The 20,494-nt window shown below is 40.4% G+C and overlaps 1 protein-coding gene across 2 annotated transcripts; it reads left to right on the top strand.

The window, feature by feature from the left end:
* Window positions 1-7,320: 7,320 nt before the first annotated feature.
* TMEM183A (transmembrane protein 183A) lies at window positions 7,321-20,115 on the top strand. 2 transcript variants are annotated; one of them, XM_054690724.1, is made up of 8 exons: window positions 7,321-7,520; window positions 7,727-7,816; window positions 8,641-8,808; window positions 12,822-12,978; window positions 13,915-14,095; window positions 16,485-16,565; window positions 17,987-18,142; window positions 19,424-20,115. In XM_054690724.1, exons 1-8 carry the CDS (start codon window positions 7,412-7,414, stop codon window positions 19,607-19,609), a joined length of 1,128 nt encoding a protein of 375 aa, XP_054546699.1. In that variant the 5' UTR covers window positions 7,321-7,411; the 3' UTR covers window positions 19,610-20,115. The 2 variants fall into 2 exon arrangements, with proteins under 2 accessions (XP_054546699.1, XP_037353396.1); XM_037497499.2 differs by having other exon boundaries at window positions 12,819-12,978.
* The last annotated feature ends 379 nt before the right edge of the window (window positions 20,116-20,494 follow it).

The following is a 20,494-nucleotide window of genomic DNA, read 5'->3' as shown; positions in this document are numbered from 1 at the left end:
ATTCAGAGATGAAGCTTGTGGTCTGGCGAAGCGGGCTCAGAGACCATTTTATGACTCTATCTGGAGTTAGAAGTACCTTGTTGGGTCAGCCTGGTCAAGTTAGGGCAAGGTTGAATTAAAGGAGCGAGACAGTCCCTACTATTGTCAAATACTATTGTCAGATAAACTACTCTCTCTTTTATCTATTGGTCTTTGGGTTCACTAAGCAAAGAATTGGTGCTTGCTGTTTATATCCACTATTCTCTGAAAATTATTGGGCAGTCTTGATTATCTAAATAATTGCTACTTCAGGATTATTGCTAAAATGCCCAGCTTCATGTGGACAGCTTAGAAAGATAGGACATCGTTCAGGAACTCTACATTTGGACTCTTAAATGTCCATTTCTTAAGGTGATCTCAGAGGTGATATATCCCACAGCATAGAAATCAGGATGTCACCTAGGGTCCTCCCTGGTGGCTAGGGATTAAGTCTCAGCACTCTCCCCACTAAGACCTGAGTTTCAATGCCCCACCAGGGCGATGACCCACCTGGTGCAGCGGACCACTCCTGTCTCACCTGCTGCTCCCCTCAGCAGTGTATTTCAGTAAATGCGCACCTGTTCTGCTCTCCACTCTGTCTCTGGTGAATCCTCTCACCTCCGGCACCTCTGACCTACACCCCAGTTCTTCTACACACACACACACACACACACACACACACACACACAGTCATCAAGACAGATGACAACTGTCCTTTCTAGGGGGGCATGAGAAATGCAGTAATTAATCCTGGAAAAAATACAAGGTCTTGTGCCTGAAGGTCCTTTTGGCTAATGCCAAAAGATGCAAATTCATCAAAATCTTAGGTCTGTGGAGATGACTCAGAATGTTGGTGATCTGTTTATGTTGCAGTCCATCCTGTTGGATGTTCCTGTGGAAGCTGCATCAATATTTTAAAATATTGTTCCCGGAGTGTGTTGCCCTCCCTCTGTTGGGGAAGTCAATGGCTTGCGGAATGAATATCTACTGCAAGTTGGTACAAGCAGGTTTTAGGCTTAGAGAGCAAGGGGATTTAGGATTCTTTACTTACAAATAGAAAGAAACAACTCAAAGCAGCTTAAGACGTCAAGGGTGTCACTTGAAAACAAAGGAAGGGATACAGTTGGATCTCAAGAGGAATTGTAATTGGAACACAGAAAACCTAGTCTAAGTCAGAAATCTAGGAAATATGTTCCTATATCTCATGTAATTCTTGGAGAGTTTGTTTCATTCTTTTTGTAAGATAAGGTTTCTTAGATACTGTCCTAACCTAATCCACTTGACAGGAAAGCAATTCCTTAAAATCAGGAGTATCATTCAGTCATACTTAAAATGCCAGGATTAGTTTCTTTATTTCAAGTTCAAAAACATCTCCTGGTGTATTAACTAAGATTCTGATTACAAAGCTGGACAGGGAGGTTGCTTTCGACTTGCAGAGAATGTGAGCTGACGTCTGAGGTAAAGTAGGCTTGAGTCATTTAGGTAATAATGTAGTTGTGGGTTTTTAGCCAAGAAAGTCTAAGGGTCAAGGGGAAAATGAGGTCAGCATTTCAAAGTGCTTTTATATGCAATAGCTCTAGCTTGGTTCTAGTGCAAGCTTTCCTGAAAACGGACTCATAGAACAGTTTCTTTTACTTTATCATAGGAAGGAAGAAACAATCGATTGGTGTGATAGGTAAGCAACCATCCTTCCTCTGACCCCTCCCTCTGACTGGTCAGAGGAAGATGCTATTTTAGCCATGTTTTATGGGTGAGACCACTAAAAAGGCCTGTTATTTGGCTCCACTTCCCTTGCCAAGTACAAGACAAAAAAAAAATTACCTATTAAGAGACTTTTGCAAATCAGAAACAGCGTTCCATCTATAGTAGTACGTGGGACAAAAGCAAATTATCTGGGGAGAGTCTGGTGTAAATATTTTCTGGCATGCTGGCAGTGGTGATGCAGTAGCTACAGTGTGGGTTAGCTTCAGGAATTTTAGGCATAATTCTCAGAGCTCTGAGCTAATTACAGCAAGATGCATGTAGAGTGTTTGTAGCTAGCAATGGGGCTCCTTTTTTTTTTTTTTTTTCCTAATCCCATGGTGTTATGTTACCCAAAGTGCTAAGGGATGGAGCAGGCATTCCCTAATAGAGGGTATAGTATAAAGATTCCTAAGTTCAGTCTTTAAGTTGTGGCTTTGAATGTTCACTGGGTCATGAAGTATGAGATTGTGAGGCTAAGGGAGACTGTTCCCCCTTCCTCCCTCTGGTTTGCCCTTTGGACATGATGCTTCCTCAAACCCCTTTAATTAATAGCAATTCCTTTTTATGTGACCTCATTTCATGTGAAACCATGGTCATGCCCCTTGTAAGTTGGCAATCTGATGTCCATACCTTATGGGGTTAATAACAACATATAAAAGCACAAAACAGACCTACTTGCTCCTAAACAGAACATAGCAAGAGAACACACGTTTATAGGAGAAAAAAAAAAAAAAACTTCTTCACTGTGAGAGTGGTCCAAGCAAGAGAACCAAGAAAATGGAGTGTCGTCTAGAGGATGGCTTCAAAAAGGATAGGCTCGCCACAGAAATGCAAGGAGAGAGAGAACTCAGAAAGTGCAGTTAGGAGGTCAGTGGCGACACTGAAGAGTAATGTTCCAATGCATGGGTGAATTTTGAAGCCAGAGTTCGGAGACCCAAAAAATGACTAGGTGCTGAATAAACAGAGACTATGGGCAAATATTCATTTTGAATTCTGGTTCTGCCACTTGCATTGTTGTGAATGGTGTAAGAGGCGGGAGCAGTTCTTGTCACAGATGTTTTCAAGATAGAACAGACTTGTGCATGTTTGGAAACTAGAGAAAGAGTCTTATAGGTACGAAAGATAGGTAAGTAGGAAGCTAGGTAGACAGACAGACAGATATATAGATAGACGGATAGATAGGAATATATATATATATAGTTCTCTAATTCCTGGTGTATTTAGTTTTGCAGTCAATTTTCAAGTTTTATTGTTCCCTAAAATCTTGTTCCTGTAGTGAGGTTATACTGCCCCCATGTGGTGTAGGTTGCCCAGCTCTTCATTCTAAATGAGCAGAAGACATACTTGCCATACTTGTCATATGATCTTTGCCACAATTACTCAATTGACCTTGTAGAGTAAAAGCTGCCACAGATTATTCATAAACAAGTAGGTATGGGTGTGTGCCAATAAATCTTATCTTCAACAACAAGCATCGGTCAGATTTAGTCTGTAGCCCTAGTTTCTTAGTCCTTGGTCTAAACCTGTGGCTTAATATTTGGGCTGAATATTAAAGTTATCTGGGCATACAGTTTTCAAAATGTTGGTGCCCAGGCTGCACTATTAAATAGGAAACTTTGGGTGTGGGCTAGGCACTGGTAATTCAATTCTACCAAGGAGTTTATTATGTCACCAAAGTTGAGAACTGATTCAAACCAAAATAAGGTTCTAGTTGTAAGTGTAGCAAATAATAATAATGTATAATAAGTATAATAATAATGTATAATAATAATGTAAATAATAATAATAAGTGTAGCAAATAAAATAACATTTCCTGAGTGTTTATTATGTACCAGGTGCTGATCTAAGAACTTTCCATATATTATCTCATTTAATTCTCACACTAATTCTGAATTGGATACTATTATGTCCATTTTATAGATAAGCAAACAGAATTTGCATGGGATTAAGTAAATTGTTTGAGGCTGAAGGAGATGAGACTACTTCACCCCAAAACATGCCACTTTGGTATAAATATTAGTTTAAAGTAAAGACATTTGGTGATCAACGGACAACAAGGGAAATAAGGCTTCTCAGACTTTCCCTTATTTGACTAAAAGCAGTAATGAAGTTGCCATAAATTCCTCTTCAGGGTAGATACTCCTAGAAGGGAGAATGTGAATAAAATATACCTCAAATCCTTTATCTAGGTGGATTTTATTACCCTGTGGAGAGGGAAAGACCACTCATATGGAAGATAGAGAAATACTATCACAAACCTTATCTCCCATTTGTTCTGAAAACCCATCTATCTTTCAAACAAGTGCTTTTTCCAGGCCTTTCTCCTCCCCACTTTACCTATTAAGATACATATATATAAAAAAGCAATTCTAACCACTTCTGAGATACTGTTTGTCTCTGAGGTCCTCGTCCTTCTAATCTGTCTTTTGCCAGTTTAATATACAGGATTCCAGGACTTAATTTAAGAGGGTAGAGACAAGTTTTTTTCTTACCTACAAGGTCATGTAATTATTAAAAGGGGAACAGGGATTCAAAACTAGCTTATTTCTAGAATCTCTGCTCCCCATTACTAGGTTACTCTGTAATTATGTTTAACTGAAAAACACTCAGTCTCTGTTTGAACTTAACTATTTTATCATGTACTATATTTTAAATGAGGTATCTACAAAGCCAGTCACAAGCAGTTTTCTCCAGATTTAATACACATTTCTAGTACTATTGAGTCTTCTTTTGAATCAGATTGTTCTCAGATCTTGTCCACAGCTTTGGCATATCATAGAAATTCATTGTTTAAGTACACTTTCAGTTTATTTTCTAACTTACATATTTTCTCCATCTTAGCCACTGTTCAATTCCACATGTTTAGACTATTACTATTCAGAGGCAGAGTTTAGTATGGTTGTCTTCACTTTAGAGGCAGAATAGTATAATAGTTTTATATATGGGCCAGACAGTCCTCAGTGAGAATTCTGGCTCTGCCACTTGTATGCTAAGTACTCATTAAATGTCAGTTAGTCTTCTAGTATTTTAATCAGAGAGAATGGGATGTCTTCTGACTCTCCCATGCTTTTTCCTTTTCTTGCAGTAGAAGCAAAAAAGGAATTAGTCACCTCAGGTGTCGTTAAATAACAACCATCACAATTTTAATCATCACTACCACTGCAAAATAGCTGCCATTTGGATTTTACTATTTTAACTGCTTTTTACGCATTCAGATCTTATTATTACCTTTAATTTTTAGATATTTAAAAAAAAAAGATTTATTTATTTATTTATACAAACACTGGGTACAGTCAGAAGTGCGGGAGGGTGAGAGAATTCACCAGAGCCAGAGCGGGGAGCAGAACAGGCAGAAGGACCGAAGTACACTGCTGAGGGGAGCAGTGGGCGGCAGGAGAGGTCTGCGCGCTATGTGGGACCCTCCTCCGGTGGCCGGGGAGCAGCCGGGGATCCAACGGCAACCCAGCGCTCAACCGCTGCGCCACCAGGGAGGCCCTACCTTTAATTTTTAGACAAGAAAAGTAAGACCACAGAGATTAACTTTTCCAAAATCATGTAAATAAGTGGCAGAGATGTTTGTTGAACACACATAAGTCTGGCTTCAGAATTCACACTTTATTATTTTTCTACATTGCTTTATTATACTGTACTGTCGCCAATAGAAAATTCCACTGTTATATATTTAAATGAGAAGGAATAATTTCCCACTGTACACAAAGCAATAGTTTCTAGGCTTTAGGATTTCACAGGCTACTGAAATTTAAAAGAAGATGGCAAAGAACCACCTTTAAATTTTGACAAGAAAGGATCTTAAAAAGCATATACCAGCACCATCATTTACTATAAGCACAAAATAAGGGACAATTTAATACACCCAAAATAGGATGTACATAAAAAGAGATCATGCCAGTGCTATCATATATTTATATATTGTCCTTAAATTTTCCACTTTGTTGAGGACAAGGATTTCAGAATAACATCCTCCTTATACCCTCTTCCAAGTAGGGTGGCTAATGACTAGATACAATCTGCATTTAAATATAACAGCTCTTTTAGTAACTTTTACAACTTTTTAGAAAGAACTGTACCTTTGGGTCTGGCAGCTAACAGGTCACTAGTTAAAAATTGTAGCATTTTGAATAAAAGGTGGAGTAACAGATCTATGGGTATTTTGTTTCACTAAAGTGGCCAAAGTATTTAAGAGTCTGAGAGGCCTTAGGATTAAAGAAAAATATTTATTTTTATTTATGCATACAAGAACTGGGGTGTAGGCCAAGGGTGGGGGGCGGGCGGTGGGTGAGAGTACTCGCCAGACAGAGTGGACAACAGAACAGGTAGATTTACTGAAATATACTGCTGAGGGAAGCAGCAGGCAAGACAGAGGGGTCTGCTGGCCATGTGGGTCAGCTCCCTGGCCAGATCTAACTCATGATGCAGCAGCTGTTGATAGCTTCATTGTTTGAGACTTTAACCCCTGCCCAGGCTTAAGATATTCTTACTCTTGAACATTTGAAAGATGAAATAAACAGTTTGGTATAGGCATTTCTTTCATTCCAATTGCAATGAAATAAGTAAATAATTAAAATATTGAAAATGAGAAAAAATTTCAGTTAAAAGTTTGCCATAGTTATGGCATATTAATGGGTTTTGTCTCAATTTTTGATTTCCTTCAGAGTCCCAATGCTTTAATGTTTCCACGGGGTGCCACATGAACAGAAATCTGCATGATTGTGGGCCTTATGAATTTTTTATTCATAACATTGTGAAACGAGAAGGCTTAGTGCTTACCATCTGCATTTTGAACTGGACTACAAACCTGAATTATATATATATTGGAAACACTTAAAAAGATTTTCTTTTAGTTAAGTCTTCTAGGCCCTTGTTTCATGTTGATTTTAAATTTTGAATAATTGACAACCATAATAAATTATATTCAGCTTCAATTATAATTCCTAATTGATTCCACCCTATTAGAACGACCTCTGATAATAGTCTGTTATACAATGTTAGTAAACGACTCGGTTTGCTCTTAGTCAATCTATATGTTTTCGGTAATTACAAACAGGAGTCTTCGAAATATTTTAGGTGGATCCTGCAGGTGGATGCCTGGTCCCTAAACGCTATGCTCTCAAGCTAGGGATTAGCACCTTTCGGGAGCTGCAAGGAAGTTAGGACAAAGAACGTAACTGTGGAAATCAAACCAGTTATTCGTACTGGTGATACTAGCTCAGCGTCCAGGGCAAGATGATAATGTACGTGCAATTGTGTGCTCAAGGGAACCTAGAATGGGGACAGAAGAGGCCGTGGAAAAATCGGGGACACCCAGGGTGTGGACTTAGCTCTAATCCACGCGGAGTGGCTTACGGCTCTAAAACATCAACCACCTCACGTCAGGCGCGGCGAAACCCTCACTTCCCAAACCACAGCTACGTGCCCCGAGAGGACCCAGGCCCCGGCGGGGCCGCGGCGCCAAGTGATGACGTATCTGCAGCCCGGGCAGCGACAGGCTTCCGAGGGGGCGCGTCGCCGCTCGCGCGACTCGGAGCCCGGGCCTCAGTCCTCGCGAGAGCTGCGGCCGCCGGAGCGGGATGGCCGCGGAGCCGGGCGGAGCTACCCCGCGGCTCCGGGAGCCGGCTCCCCGGCCCGAGACATGGCCCGGGGTCCCGGCCCGCTAGGCCGGCCTCGCCCCGATCCGGTCGCCATGCCCAAGAGAGGGAAGCGACTCAAGTTCCGGGCCCACGACGCCTGCTCGGGACGAGGTGGGCGAGGGGGCGGGGGCGGCGGGGGCTGGACGGCTCCGAGGCGGGCGCTCTCCTGCCGGCGGGGAACGTGCGGCTGAGCCGGAGCCGGCGGTGGGGAGGAGGCCTGGCCGAGGGGCCTCTGAGCAGACAAGGCCTCCTCCCCCGAGGGTTGGGGCGGGGGAGCGGGCTTTTGCGTGCTCTGCAATGATTCCTGTCTGTTTCAGTGACCGTGGCGGATTATGCCAATTCGGATCCGGCCGTCGTGAGGTCTGGGCGAGTTAAGAAGGCCGTGGCCAATGCTGTCCAGCAGGAAGGTAAGCTTCCGAGCCGTCTTTTCAGCCCCAGGCCGCGGAGACAGAGCTAGGTGTTTCTTTTGCCGGAATTAGGCCACCGTGTTTTTCTTGCAAACCTTTGGGTACTTCCCATAACAGTGTTTGCTCTTCTCAGCTCTTGCTCATTTCATCGGGGGAGAGGCAGGCTTAGTTCAGAGGAGAAGAAGTTTCTGTAGGACATTCTTTTTCTGTTTTTTGCGTTAAAGAAAAATCTGCTTACTCTTGTTACCGCGGCTTGCTTCTTGTTTACTCACCTTTCCCCTGTAGTTGACATATATGCTTTTCTTACTGGGCATTTTGCTTCCTTGTCTGTAAGCTGGGTGTGATTGTGTTTCCTTTCCCCTTGCTTTTTGCATTCAAGCAAAAAAACTTGTGTTTTTATGACATCTTCTGTTTCCAGCTCATAAATGGGGCTAAATTGGATTTGGTTCCTTTCAAACATCACTTCTTAGAATTTAGGCGGATGAGACTAGCACTCACCTTTTGTTTTTGTCATCCAATCTTTATTGTGTAAGAAGAATGTACTATAGTGAAGAGAATGTATAAAGAATAATGCATTCCGTTTTTCTTAAGGTCCGAGGTTGGCCATTGTAGAGTCAGTTTCTGCAGTTTTGCCCATTGTTTTCCACTTGTTTTGTGTTTAAAATGCTGAAATTATTTTCTTTTTAGATTCTGTTTTCTTCAGCAGACTCAATGCTTTTCCTTTTTTCTCCACCTTTTACTTTCCCACATGGATGCTGATATTCTTACTATGTGTATTTCTGTATGGGACTCTGCCATCTCTTTCTCCCCTTATTTTCTTCTAGTAAAATCTCTTTGTGGCTTGGAAGCCTCCCAGGTTCCTGCGGTGGAAGCTCTTTCTGTAGCTGGTGAGTCGTGTGACATCATTGACAGCAGTGATGAGATGGATGCCCAGGAGGAGAGTATCCATGAGAGAACCATCTCCAGAAAAAAGAAGAGCAAGAGACACAAAGGTACAGAGTTTGCTATCCTTTGGATTATTAGTCCTGTCTGTGGTGATAACTTGAAGCTTTTGCTCTCTCAGTAGCACACTGGCACTTAGTAATGGGACAGAGTTTAATACACCAGGGCTTATTACTTTTGTTTGAATTTGAGAGGAAAGGAGATTGGCAAGAGTCAGCAGATTTCAGAGCTGTGAACTTGACTATAAGAGCCATTCATTGAAAACATGTCATTTTTCTTAATGTTACAAAAAATGTTTGCCTGAATATGTGGATTATATATAACCAGGTTCATTTCAGCTAAAATTAGATATTATCATGGGCTTTTAAGTGCTTTGCAATTATTAATGTATGCTTTTTGTCTAATGGGTTCTGTGGGAAATAGAAAAGTATGTGATGTTTATAACTTAGTGGTGATAAAAGTTTCACAAATGAAAGAAAGAAAAGTAGACTAATAGTATATATGTTCCAAGCCATCATTTGGACTTAATGAATCAGACTTTTTTGAGGTAGCGCTCAGGTTAGCTATTCTTAAAGTAGTTTTCATGATCAGCTAGAGTTAGGGGAAAGTTAGGTAATAAATAAGCGTATTTTGGTTGCAGATCTACCAGAACTTTCACATCTACTTGAGAATTAGGTAACATATTTGTGTTTGTTAAAATATTAAAATCAATAAATTTATCAACTGATATTGCTCTGTAATGATACCAGCTACTGTCAGTAATACCACTCTTTTTCCAGAACCTCAAGGTTAATATTAACTTTCCTCATCCTTCATTTCTTTCTTGACTTTCCTACTTACCATCTCCATTCTATTAGCGATTTATCTTGGTTTATGTTTATTATTTTTTCCACAGAATGGTTACAGGCTTTTTAAACTATTAAGATAAAATGCACTCCTTTAAAGTGTACAGTTTAGTGGTTTCAGGGTTCTCCCAGAGTTAACAGAGATGTTTAGTCAGCAACATGATTTAAACTTAGAACATTGCTATCACCCCAAAGTGAAAGCTCATTTTTACTAGCATCATTCTTCATTTCCTTTCAAGTTTCAGTGTGTGCCCCTCTCCCAACCTGCTTTTGGTCTCTGTTTACCTGTTCTGAATATTTTGTGAACATTATGTGGACTTTTTTGTTTAACTTCTTTCATTAGTATAAGTGATACTTCACTTATATTCAGGGTTCATCCACATCACAGCATGTATCAGTACTTCCTTTCTATTGCTTTGTATTCGACAGTTATGAATAATACTGCTGTGAACACTCCTGGACAAATTTTTGTGTGGACATATTTTTCATTTCTGTTGGGTAGGAGTGAAATTGCTGAATCCATATGATAATTCTGTGTTTAACTCTGAGGAGTTGACATACTGCTTTCTGAGATTTCCAGTTTTTATTCTCACTATCAGTATGTGAGAGTTCCAGTTTTTCCACATCTTCACCAACACTTACTATTTGACTTTTGAAATTGTAGCTGTCCTAGTGGTAGTGAAGTGGTTGCTCATGGTTGTGATTTGATATTTCTCTGATAGCTAATGATGAGCATCTTTTCCTGTGCTTATTGGCCATTTGTATATCTTCTTTGAAGAAATGTCTATTCAGATCCTTCACTTATTCTGAAATTTGGTTGTTTATCTTTTTTTTACTGAGTTGTAAGAGTTCTTTATGTATTCAGGACAAGAGAAGAGAGAAGAGTATAACAAATCCTGTTAGCTACTACCCACCTTGAAAATTATCAACTTGTGGTTAATTTTATTTCAACTATTACTCTCCCATACCCACATTCCAACAACCCTGGATTATTTTGAGACCATTTCCAGATATTATATCATTATCTCTATAAGCATTTTGGTAGCTATTTCCAAAAGGTAAATACTCTTTAAAAGAAAAACCATTATGGCAACTAAAAAAAAGTTAATAGTTTTTAATAGCAAAGTTAAAAAATTTAATTTAACTAAATATCAAAAAATCTTATTAGAATTTGTCTCTCTTTTGACCTCACATGTACTTTGTTTTTCTAAGTACCTGCTTCACATTAGCATTTTATATCTCTTGGAGTACTTTGTTCTCGACCTGTGTCTATCACAATTTTTTATCTCTCTCAGAAGGACATTCTTTCCATGAAGGTTTCCTCTGCTGATTCCTACATTTAAAATTTCCTCAGTATGCTTAGAATGCTGAATTCTTCAGTAATAACTAAGCTTTGTCCCTAAAAATGGACCATTTTAAATAACACTCTACTTTGTGAAAGTACTTCTGGGTCTCAGTGGAGGAAGTACTTATAAGTCATTTGCTTTCTCTTTCCGAGAGAGAGAGAGTTAATGTGAGAAGAAGTAGGGCCTCAACATGGTAGGCTAACTTGAGTGTTAGTAGGGTTTACAAGGAGGGCTAGGACCAGGAAAGGATGTTGTTCTAGAGACATTGGACTCTGTTATGTACACCAGATACAGGAGCCTGATTTGGGTCGTAAAGCTGCAGGAAGCAGTTAGCTGGAAAAGCAGAGGCAACTTTAAGGAGGTGGGGTAGGGGCTTTTTTCCCAGGAAAAAGAAAGAAGAAAACTGGTTTTACGATAGTTCTGTGACTAGGTCTTAATTAAAAGTTAAATAAGTTTAGTGTTAGCCCATATTCAGGTATCTTTTTGTAGTGTGAGTTTTCACTTGGACCGGAGATGTATAATAGATCTTTGGGTCAAAAGAATGATCCCTAATGAGGTCTGGAGGAGGGGGAGGAGGTGGGGGGTGGGTTGTTAGAGTATTCCTGTGAATGCCTGTCATGGGGATCGTAAGTCACACTGGTAATGAAGTAAGGAGAAACTGAGAAGAAAAATATATTTCAGGCAGTTATTGAGTACTGAAAATGCATGTAACTTGCCTGTTTTTTAATTTGGTTTGCACTTTGAGGTTTTCTCATATTACCGTAACATCAGTTTTGTTTTTTAAAAGGCTGAACTAAAGAAGATGCTTGGTGGGTAGGGACATGTGAGTGAAATCAAGGGCAGAGTTTATAATGCAAAGCTAGAATTTGGATTCAGAAATCTGGGTAGTTTTTGCCTTGACTTAAGTGGCAAGGTTCTTTTTTTTTTTTTTTTTTAAGATTGATTTATTTATGCATACAAGAACTGGGGTACAGGCCAGAGGTGTGGGGGGTTGAGAGGATTCACCAGAGACCGAGTTGGGAGCAGAACAGGCGGATCTACTGTAATACACTGCTGAGGGGAGCAGTAGGTGAGCCAGGAGAGGTCTGCTGTGCCATGTGGGTCACCTCCCTGGCCAGGGATTGAACTTGTGCTGCAGTAGCTGTGGATTGCTTCATAGTGCTGACTTCTTAACCCCTTGCGCTACCAGAGAGGCCCCAGGTTCTGTTTTCTTTTTAGTAAAATGGGCAGTGTAATATTTTCCTTATTTCCACTGAGGAATTTTTAAAGTTGAATAACATAATGTATACAATTGTATACTTTAAAGACTTCAAAATAGTATGTAAATAACTGCCAAAGGCTTTAAGAACTAGACTTATGGGCCTCCCCGGTGGCACAGCGGTTGAGCGCTGGGTTGCGAAGCTGCCCGCGGCCTCTGCGGCGCCGGTTCGATTCCCGGCTGCTCCCCGGCCACCGGAGGAAGGTCCCACATGGCGCGCAGACCTCTCCTGCCGCCCGCTGCTCCCCTCAGCAGTGTACTTCAGTCTGCCTGTTCTGCTTCTTGCTCTGGCTCTGGTGAATTCTCTCACCCTCCCGCGCTTCTGACTGTACCCAGTGCTTGTATAAACAAACAAACAAATAAATAAATAAAAAACATGCCTCTATTAAAAAAATAATAAAAAAACTTATAAAAAAAAGAACTAGACTTATTTGGGCATCAGTTTTCAGTAGCTAGAATAAAGTGGGAAATGATGAGTTTGAAGGGGTTCCTTGGACTATTTAAAACCTTTTTCTTAATGGTGCAAGCTCTGGGAGAATTGGAATCATTGGGGTTCTTTATATGTGCATGTGGTAGAAGGTTAAAGGTTGTAGTTCTTTTCTCTGTTTCAGAAGACCTGGATGGGGCTGGAGGAGAAGAGTATCCCATGGATATTTGGCTGTTGCTGGCCTCCTATATCCGTCCTGAGGACATTGTGAATTTTTCTCTGATTTGTAAGAATGCCTGGACTGTCACTTGCACTGCTGCATTTTGGACCAGGTTGTACCGAAGGTGCGACCACAGAGAGCTCACTCTGTTATCTGTGTAGCTGATTTCATTGCTGTGTGTGATTTGAAGCTACTCCCTGGATGGTGACTTCTTTTCACTTTCTCTACTCCATGCCTGGGCATGAGCCTAGCTTTGGACTCCTTGAACCCCTGTCTAATTTAAAATTTATGTTATTAATTCATGCAGGTAATTGTCTTCCCTGTGACTGTCCCCCACCCCCTTCCCTATCCAGTATCCACTTTCAGCAAAAAGGCTTGCTGAATCAGGTCTCAAAAAGAACTGTCTTAGGCTTTCTTCAGAGGTTTATCTTAAATTTTCAAAAACTGTAGTTGCCTATCTACTTATCTTTCCAACTGATTAGTTGTTCTTAAATTTCTAGTCATTTTGAAGTATTATGGTTTTTGTACTTGCTCCAGGTGTAGTGGTGAGAAGAGAGTGAATTATGTGGTTAGTGAGAGGGCTAACTTTTGATACTGGGGTCAGAAGTTAGTGGAGATTACACACTGTTGTGAGGAACACAACAGTGTGTTGCTGTTGAGGAACTTGGGAGGGGACCTGCTGAGACAGGTGCCTGGAGAACCTGGTGGCTCCTTCCTGGTCCAGGTTCTTTTTGAGCAACTGCAGTGTTTTGTATTGATGTCAAGTCAGAGACTTGCCCTTTTTTTACAGTGACATAGTGAGGGTTTGAAATGTAGAAATGGACATAGAAGTGAGGGATTACAAGATACATATGAACTGGGTTTTGCATTGCATAGAAGCAAAAGTAGGTGAGAGGTGAAGGAGGTGGTGATTTGTGTATGAGAGACAGCAGTGGGGACAAGCTAGCTGCTGGCCCCAGGAGCACAGTAGAATTCATACAGAGAATCGGGATCCTTCGAGAATGACCTGGAGCAGGAGAGGCTGGTCACATGTTGGTAGGAGTAATGTGTCGTGTTTCAGGCACTACACGCTGGATGCCTCCCTGCCTTTGCGTCTGCGACCAGAGTCAATGGAGAAGCTGCGCTGTCTCCGGGCCTGTGTGATCCGATCTCTGTACCATATGTATGAGCCCTTTGCTGCTCGAATCTCCAAGAATCCAGCCATTCCAGAAAGTACTCCCAGCACATTGAAGAATTCCAAAGTAAGTAAGAATTAGTGCTGGGGTTTAACTAATGGGCTCTTGTGTGATGGGCCTATTGTCGTGGCTTCTCGCCAGCTTCTTTGATGGGGAGGGGAGGGCTGTTGGTACCAGGCTGCTAGGGGTCTACTGTAAACTTTCAGGGCACAAGCGTTTCACTTCTCTGAGATATTCCTGCTGTGCTGGGCTGGCTTATGTTACCTTTATCTTAAAGCTTTCTTGTGCTTTTAGCATATTCCTTATTCTTTTTAATTTATTTTCATGCATTGTACATTGTACCACCTTAGATTGTTTTGATGGCTTGGGTTAGGAAAAGCACAACTCATGATGGATATAAACTAATTCTTAAAAGGTGCTTTAAATTGTGATAAAAAGATTTAGCACAAACAACTCACTAATTTTTTCTTTCTAATAGACCTTCAATTTGGAATTCCCCTTTCTTGTTGACCTGCTTAAAAGTTTCTGATGTAGACTTTACTCCTTTAGCACTTGCTAAGGGCCCGCGATTGCCAGGCCAGTGGAGTAGGTCATCTCAGAGACTAGAAGGTACTCGCACTCATAGACCTTAGTGCTCAAAAATTTTTCTTGTGTTCTAGATTTCTTGATCTCAGGATTCCCCTAGTTGTTTATATTCATACACTGTATTCAAGTTTTTCACATTCCTCTGATTTGTAAATAGGTCTGTTAGCCTTGGGTTGAATTATCTCCTTTTCTCCTCCATAATGAAATACTGGGTAAATGACCCTCTAGACTGTTAATGGCAGATGTGATTATTTAGGCAAGCTGATAGCTCAGCCTTTTTCTCATTCAGCTACTACCATTGTCTAAATTTGATATCTTTAGAGCTTGTGGGTAGTTTTTTTTATTCTGTTCCTGTCCAAACTCTGGTGTTCAGTAGCACTTCCTGTTACATTTTGTTTTATGCTTTGGATGTTATATAATAATTCTTACTTATTTTACCTCTAGTGGGATAATCTACCTGATGTGTATTGACTTAAAAGCGTACAGTTGTTTTCAGTTTATCAGGTTCCTCCCAAGGTTGCAAACTGAGGTGGTCAGGGCCTTTGGCAGAGTTCAGTTTAAGATGGATTTGGGGGCAGGAGTAGAATGCTGGGCGAGTGGAATTTCACCCAGCAGCTGCTTCTGCTTGTAATATGAGTGGACAGTATATTATTTCACATTTACAATTTCCCTTCCTTAGAAACATTTGATAGTATCAGACTAACTGGTGAGTGGGATCATCCCAAAGCTAACCATGCCAGGTGCGAATCAGTTGCTGGGAGCAGAGCAGCATCGGGCAAACTCCTCATGCTTGACACATCCTAGCGGCTCCAGTGCACAATGCAAGTGCTACTGCCTAAATCTAATATATCATGTCTTCATATTCTTATCAGTTTATTAACAAAAAGTGGACTATAAAAAGCCAAGGCGGTGATAACTAAAGTCTTAACCCAGATAGTAACCCCAGGCCACCTGGCTGCTTCTTTGGTGCCTTGTTAGAGCTCTTCTGGAGAAGATGTGGGACCTGCGGTGGCAGGTTTCCCATGCATGGCCTTGCCATTTGTATAATCACAATCGCATGGCATTCAGGGAGTTGCCAGCATGCCTAAAAGAAGTTGTCCCATGTTCCTGGACTCCAGCTTTTCGTATTTGATTCTCCCTCTCTCTCTTTTCAGTAGCATAGCTTGTGTGGGACACTGGAGCCGTTGTGATGGCAGCAGAAGTGTTTGCCCCTTAAAGCCAAGCCCATTATTGTTGATGGAACAGCAGGACGTACAGGGCATGTCTGAAGGGCAGCTGGCACGGCGGACGACCCACCCCTTATCCCCTGGGAGGTACTTAACTTCTTGTGCTTAACCCTAGCTGTAGCCTGACTTTCACTGAGGGACTTACTCTAGACTGAATTCAGCCCAACTCTGTGCTTTTCACACTGGCTGTCTGCTCCCAGTATGTCCTGAGTGGCTTGCTCCTGTCACAGGGCGGGCTGTCTCTGCCTGCCTTATGGCTTTGTTATCATCTTGCCTGGTGGCTATTGGCTGCCCTTATATTTTAACATAGAGGATCGGCCTGCTGAATCAGAATGCCCCAGTCTCTAGAGACCGAGTTTCTGTCTTTAAAGATAAGAACAATAGGGGTCGACCTCAGTCTGAGGTTGACTTACGTTGGTCCCTCTTTTATTGGGTAGCCCTGGGATTGTCTCTTTTCACCACTGTCAAATTGGGGGGTTTCTATCTGTGCCAAAGTAAGATCTCAACATTGGGACTGTGGCTGACTTTAGAGCTGTCAAACAGAAAGGTTTTTGCTGATTATTTTTTGTTTCCTTATTTTGATTACTTTTTTCTCTTTTATTTGTTATTATTTTTTGGTTTGTTTTATTTTTATTTTCTTACAGTGCTTACTTTTCTGGTGCAGAAAGATTGTTGGGAACAGACAGGAACCAATGTGGGAATTCAACTTCAAGTTCAAAAAACAGGTTTGTAGTTGTATCTTCTCTTTGTTTTTCAAATACCATTAATACATTTTACCAGGCATAACATTATCATACTAAAATCAAATAATCCACATCAAAACTTAAAATAATGCCATGAAAAGAAAAGAAAGGAGGACTTATTCTATATGAGAGAGACAAAAGATGTAATAGCTTAGTGTACAGTAAACCTTGAGTGTGTTCTGGTTCAGGGAACAAAAAAGGATATTTGTGAAACAAAGAAATTTGAACTTAGTAATTTTCTTATATGTAATAATGATACTGTGTTTGTATATAAATGTCTTTAGCTAAACTGCATGAGGGTAGGATGTCACTGTTTATTTCAAATGCTTTTGTATTCCCAACCCCAACAGAATGTATGTTTTTATAGATGTATCTAAAATGAGAGGTAGGGGAAAGCAAACGTCGTAAGGTATTCAGTGGTGGAAAGTGTACAGGAGATTATTGCATGACCTTTATTAACTTTTCTACATATTTGAAGACTTTAAAGTGGGGAAAAGAAAAACTTACGAATGTGTTGAAGTTATTTGCCTAAATTGTTTTTTGGTGTTCAATTATTGTCTGTAAACAATAATTTTAATATGGGTAACTGAGGTAATTGGGGGAAAAATAGCCAAACCCCTATCTCTGCCTGGACTGTGTCTGAGATCTTGGCCACAGTAAGGATCTGTTTTGCATGTTTCTACTTACATTCAGCAGGCTCATTTCTTGCACTGGTCTCCTCTCCTTAGTAGATCACTGGTGAGATACATTACACATATGATTAGTTACTCCTCACTTGGCTGCTGGTGAGTAACAGATAAGTTTGTAATTAAAGTAAGTCATATTTTTTCAAAAAACATGGTTCCAGGGAAGAATTTTGCCTCTGACCATTTGCTTTAATAAGATGTTCAGAATCTAAATGTCCATTAGATGTTGGTAGAAAGGCCACCATAGGATCTTTCTGGGAGGGCCTGAGCAGCAGTGTTAGCCGTGTATAAGCTGCAAGAAAGTGAATGCTGGTATTTCCTCTAGTTCTGGGACTTGCGTCCCTCATGGTGCCTGGAATGAGGCGGTTGCTTCTGCGCCCCTTCCTTTGTGCAGCAGGTGTTCTTTGGAGTCTGACAAGTCACAAGGAATTTGCGATCTTTCAAACATTGGAGAGCCTCTCAGAGAGCCTATAATTTCCATTTCTTGCCAGATGGCAGGAAATACCGTCTAAATGAAGCATGTACCCACTGTCACATTGCTCATCCAAATGTGTTTCCCTCCTTTCAGAGGGCAGCTCTTCTGATCTATAGAGAAACTGATACATGTATAGAGAGGAGGCCACACGGAACAGTGGAGCCGTTTGGTTTCCCTTGGTGAAATCTTAGTGCCATTAACAATTCCTTTGAGCTATCAGATTAATTCTCAATTCTCTTCAGTCCCCTAGATTAAAGAGCAAATGTGTGGGAGGGTTGCAGCCTCCTATTCAGTATGAAGATGTTCATACCAACCCAGACCAGGACTGCTGCCTTCTGCAGGTCACTACCCTCAATTTCATCTTTATTCCAATTGTCATGGGAATGATATTTACCCTGGTAAGTGGGGACTCAAAATATCATCCTCAGCTCTTTCACAGACTTAGGTTTGAAAGAAATTTGAAAATTTAACCATCAAGGAAGAAGTCTTTGAAGAAGAATGTCAAAAGACTGTAAGCATACTTGTATATTAGGAAACAGAAATTTGTTAATTATGTGTAAGGATAAGTTAATTATGTGTAAGAAGTTAATTATGTGTAAGGATATTTTACTTCTGTTTCCTTCTCTGTAGTAAAGGGGATGGTTTTGCATCTCCTGCGTAGCGGTCATTAGTGTTTGAGAAACATATAATGATGAAGGGCCAGTGATGAAAGCCACACAAGCATGGCATGTCAGGACCTTGAAATGTGCATATGTGTGTGATATAAATGGAGTGTTAAAATGTTAAACCAGCGCTGTCCTTTGTGTGATGGTCTGACTAAGGCTTAGCAAGGACTTAGATTAAAATAACATATATGCCTCTGGAATACTTTCCAGTTTTTTAAAATTTCTTAACTGGAGAGTTCGTGTAATTTATCTTTTCTGTATCTTAGACTTAAGCTCAGAGATATGTGGGGTTCCTCTTAACACACTGAAAATAACTTGATTTTTAAAAAGTGAATAAATAATGCGTACCATGTGTAAAGAATTTAAGTAATACAAACATACACTGAGAAAGTAAAGGCGATTTAGACTTCCATTATCCTATAACTGTAGTTAACCTTATGGGAAAATGCTGTAACATATCTGTTTATATGTATGTGTATACATCCACTTTCTCAAATGACTTTGCATGATTGAGATTATGTTATATATGCTACTTTAATTGTAGACACTTTCCCTCTCTAGGTTAAGCTATATTAATTACCTGGTTATCTACTCATACCATTCTAGACAGACCTACACAAAGATATTTAGAGACTTTGTGTTTTATTTTACCAAAAAATGTCATCAGATATATGTTTCGTGTCTCTTGCTTGACTTGCTCAACAATATTTCATCTGAATCTGTTCAGGTCATCATCTCCTATACTTCTAACCAAATCTTTAACAACTAGCTTTGATGGTAATATATGTGTGGATGCCATTTGTGAGATTTTCTTTAGCATAGTTTAAATATATAAAGCTAAGAGCTTATGAGAACCACTCTTTATTTTTATCTTTGCAAAGGTGCTGGTATTATAATTTAGAGATTACCTGTGGCCTAACCAGTGTAATTTACATGTAGACGGTCTCATTTTAGAGGGAGCTGTAGGAAAACAAGGTTGTTTAATTTGGTTCTGCATTTGCTTTTTCTTCCCAGTTTACTATCAATGTAAGCACAGACATGCGGCATCATCGAGTGAGACTGGTGTTCCAAGATTCTCCTGTCCATGGTGGTCGGAAACTGCGCAGTGAACAGGGTGTGCAAGTCATCCTGGACCCAGTGCACAGCGTCCGGCTCTTTGACTGGTGGCATCCTCAGTACCCATTCTCCTTGAGAGCGTAGTTCCTGCTTCCTGTCCCTGAGTGCAGCCCTGAGCTAGGCCAGTCCATTAGTATCAGATTCCAGTTTGGAAGGGGTGCCTGGCTTGTATATCTGGTTAGAATTGCACATGCTCTTCAGGTTCCTGGGCTCCTGTTAGGGGAAGGAGAAGGGTTGAATCAAGAGGAAAAACAACTGATTTATAAACATTTTAATGTGAAAATTTGTATTTGAAAGGAGAATCTTGGCCCTATTTTCTGCTTTAAATGCATTTGGTGCTATTGAGTTTGTTCTTCGTTCTTTCATCCTAGCAAAAAGAAGTGGTCTTGCTCTAGGGAAAAATTAACTCTTGAATCTCAAACAAGGAAGTTACAGCATAATCTTATGGATCAGAGGAATCTTAGAGGTCTAAAATTGTTGCTACTATTGCTTCCAATTTAGCTGCCCCTCAAATTCAAGTGAATATTTTCTCTTCTCCCTTTCTCTTCTCCAGAAATAAAGCAGGTGACAGGGTTTTCAGAATCTTAAAAGACTGACTTGTGTATCTTTCTTTAAAAATAATCTTTGGATATTTATTGCGTAAATATTCTTTTGCCAATTTTGGATTTTAGATATTTTTTTGCATGAGATGTAGTAGTGATGATAATGATTTTGTGACCTTGGTACTTTACTAAGAACTTTACATAAAATCTCTAATTCTCTCATCGCTTCTCGGCCTTTTGGCTAAGATCAAGTGTAAAACCTCTAATTCTCACTGTTCTGCAAGGTAGGTGATAACTATTCCCATTTTTTTGGTTGAGAAAACTCAATTAGTGATCTAGCCAAGCCCAGAATGGCCAGTAAATGGCCAGAATTCCAACCCAGGTCTTTATGCTATAACATAATTAAAAATGTCAGTCTCACTTTTCT

The sequence above is a fragment of the Talpa occidentalis genome, unplaced genomic scaffold, assembly GCF_014898055.3.
Source record: "Talpa occidentalis isolate TD23 unplaced genomic scaffold, MPIMG_talOcc4v2.1 talOcc4.8, whole genome shotgun sequence".
Classification (NCBI taxonomy): domain Eukaryota; kingdom Metazoa; phylum Chordata; class Mammalia; order Eulipotyphla; family Talpidae; genus Talpa; species Talpa occidentalis.
The sequence above is the reverse complement of the archived record's forward strand: the minus strand, read 5'-3'. Positions and strand labels throughout refer to the sequence as shown.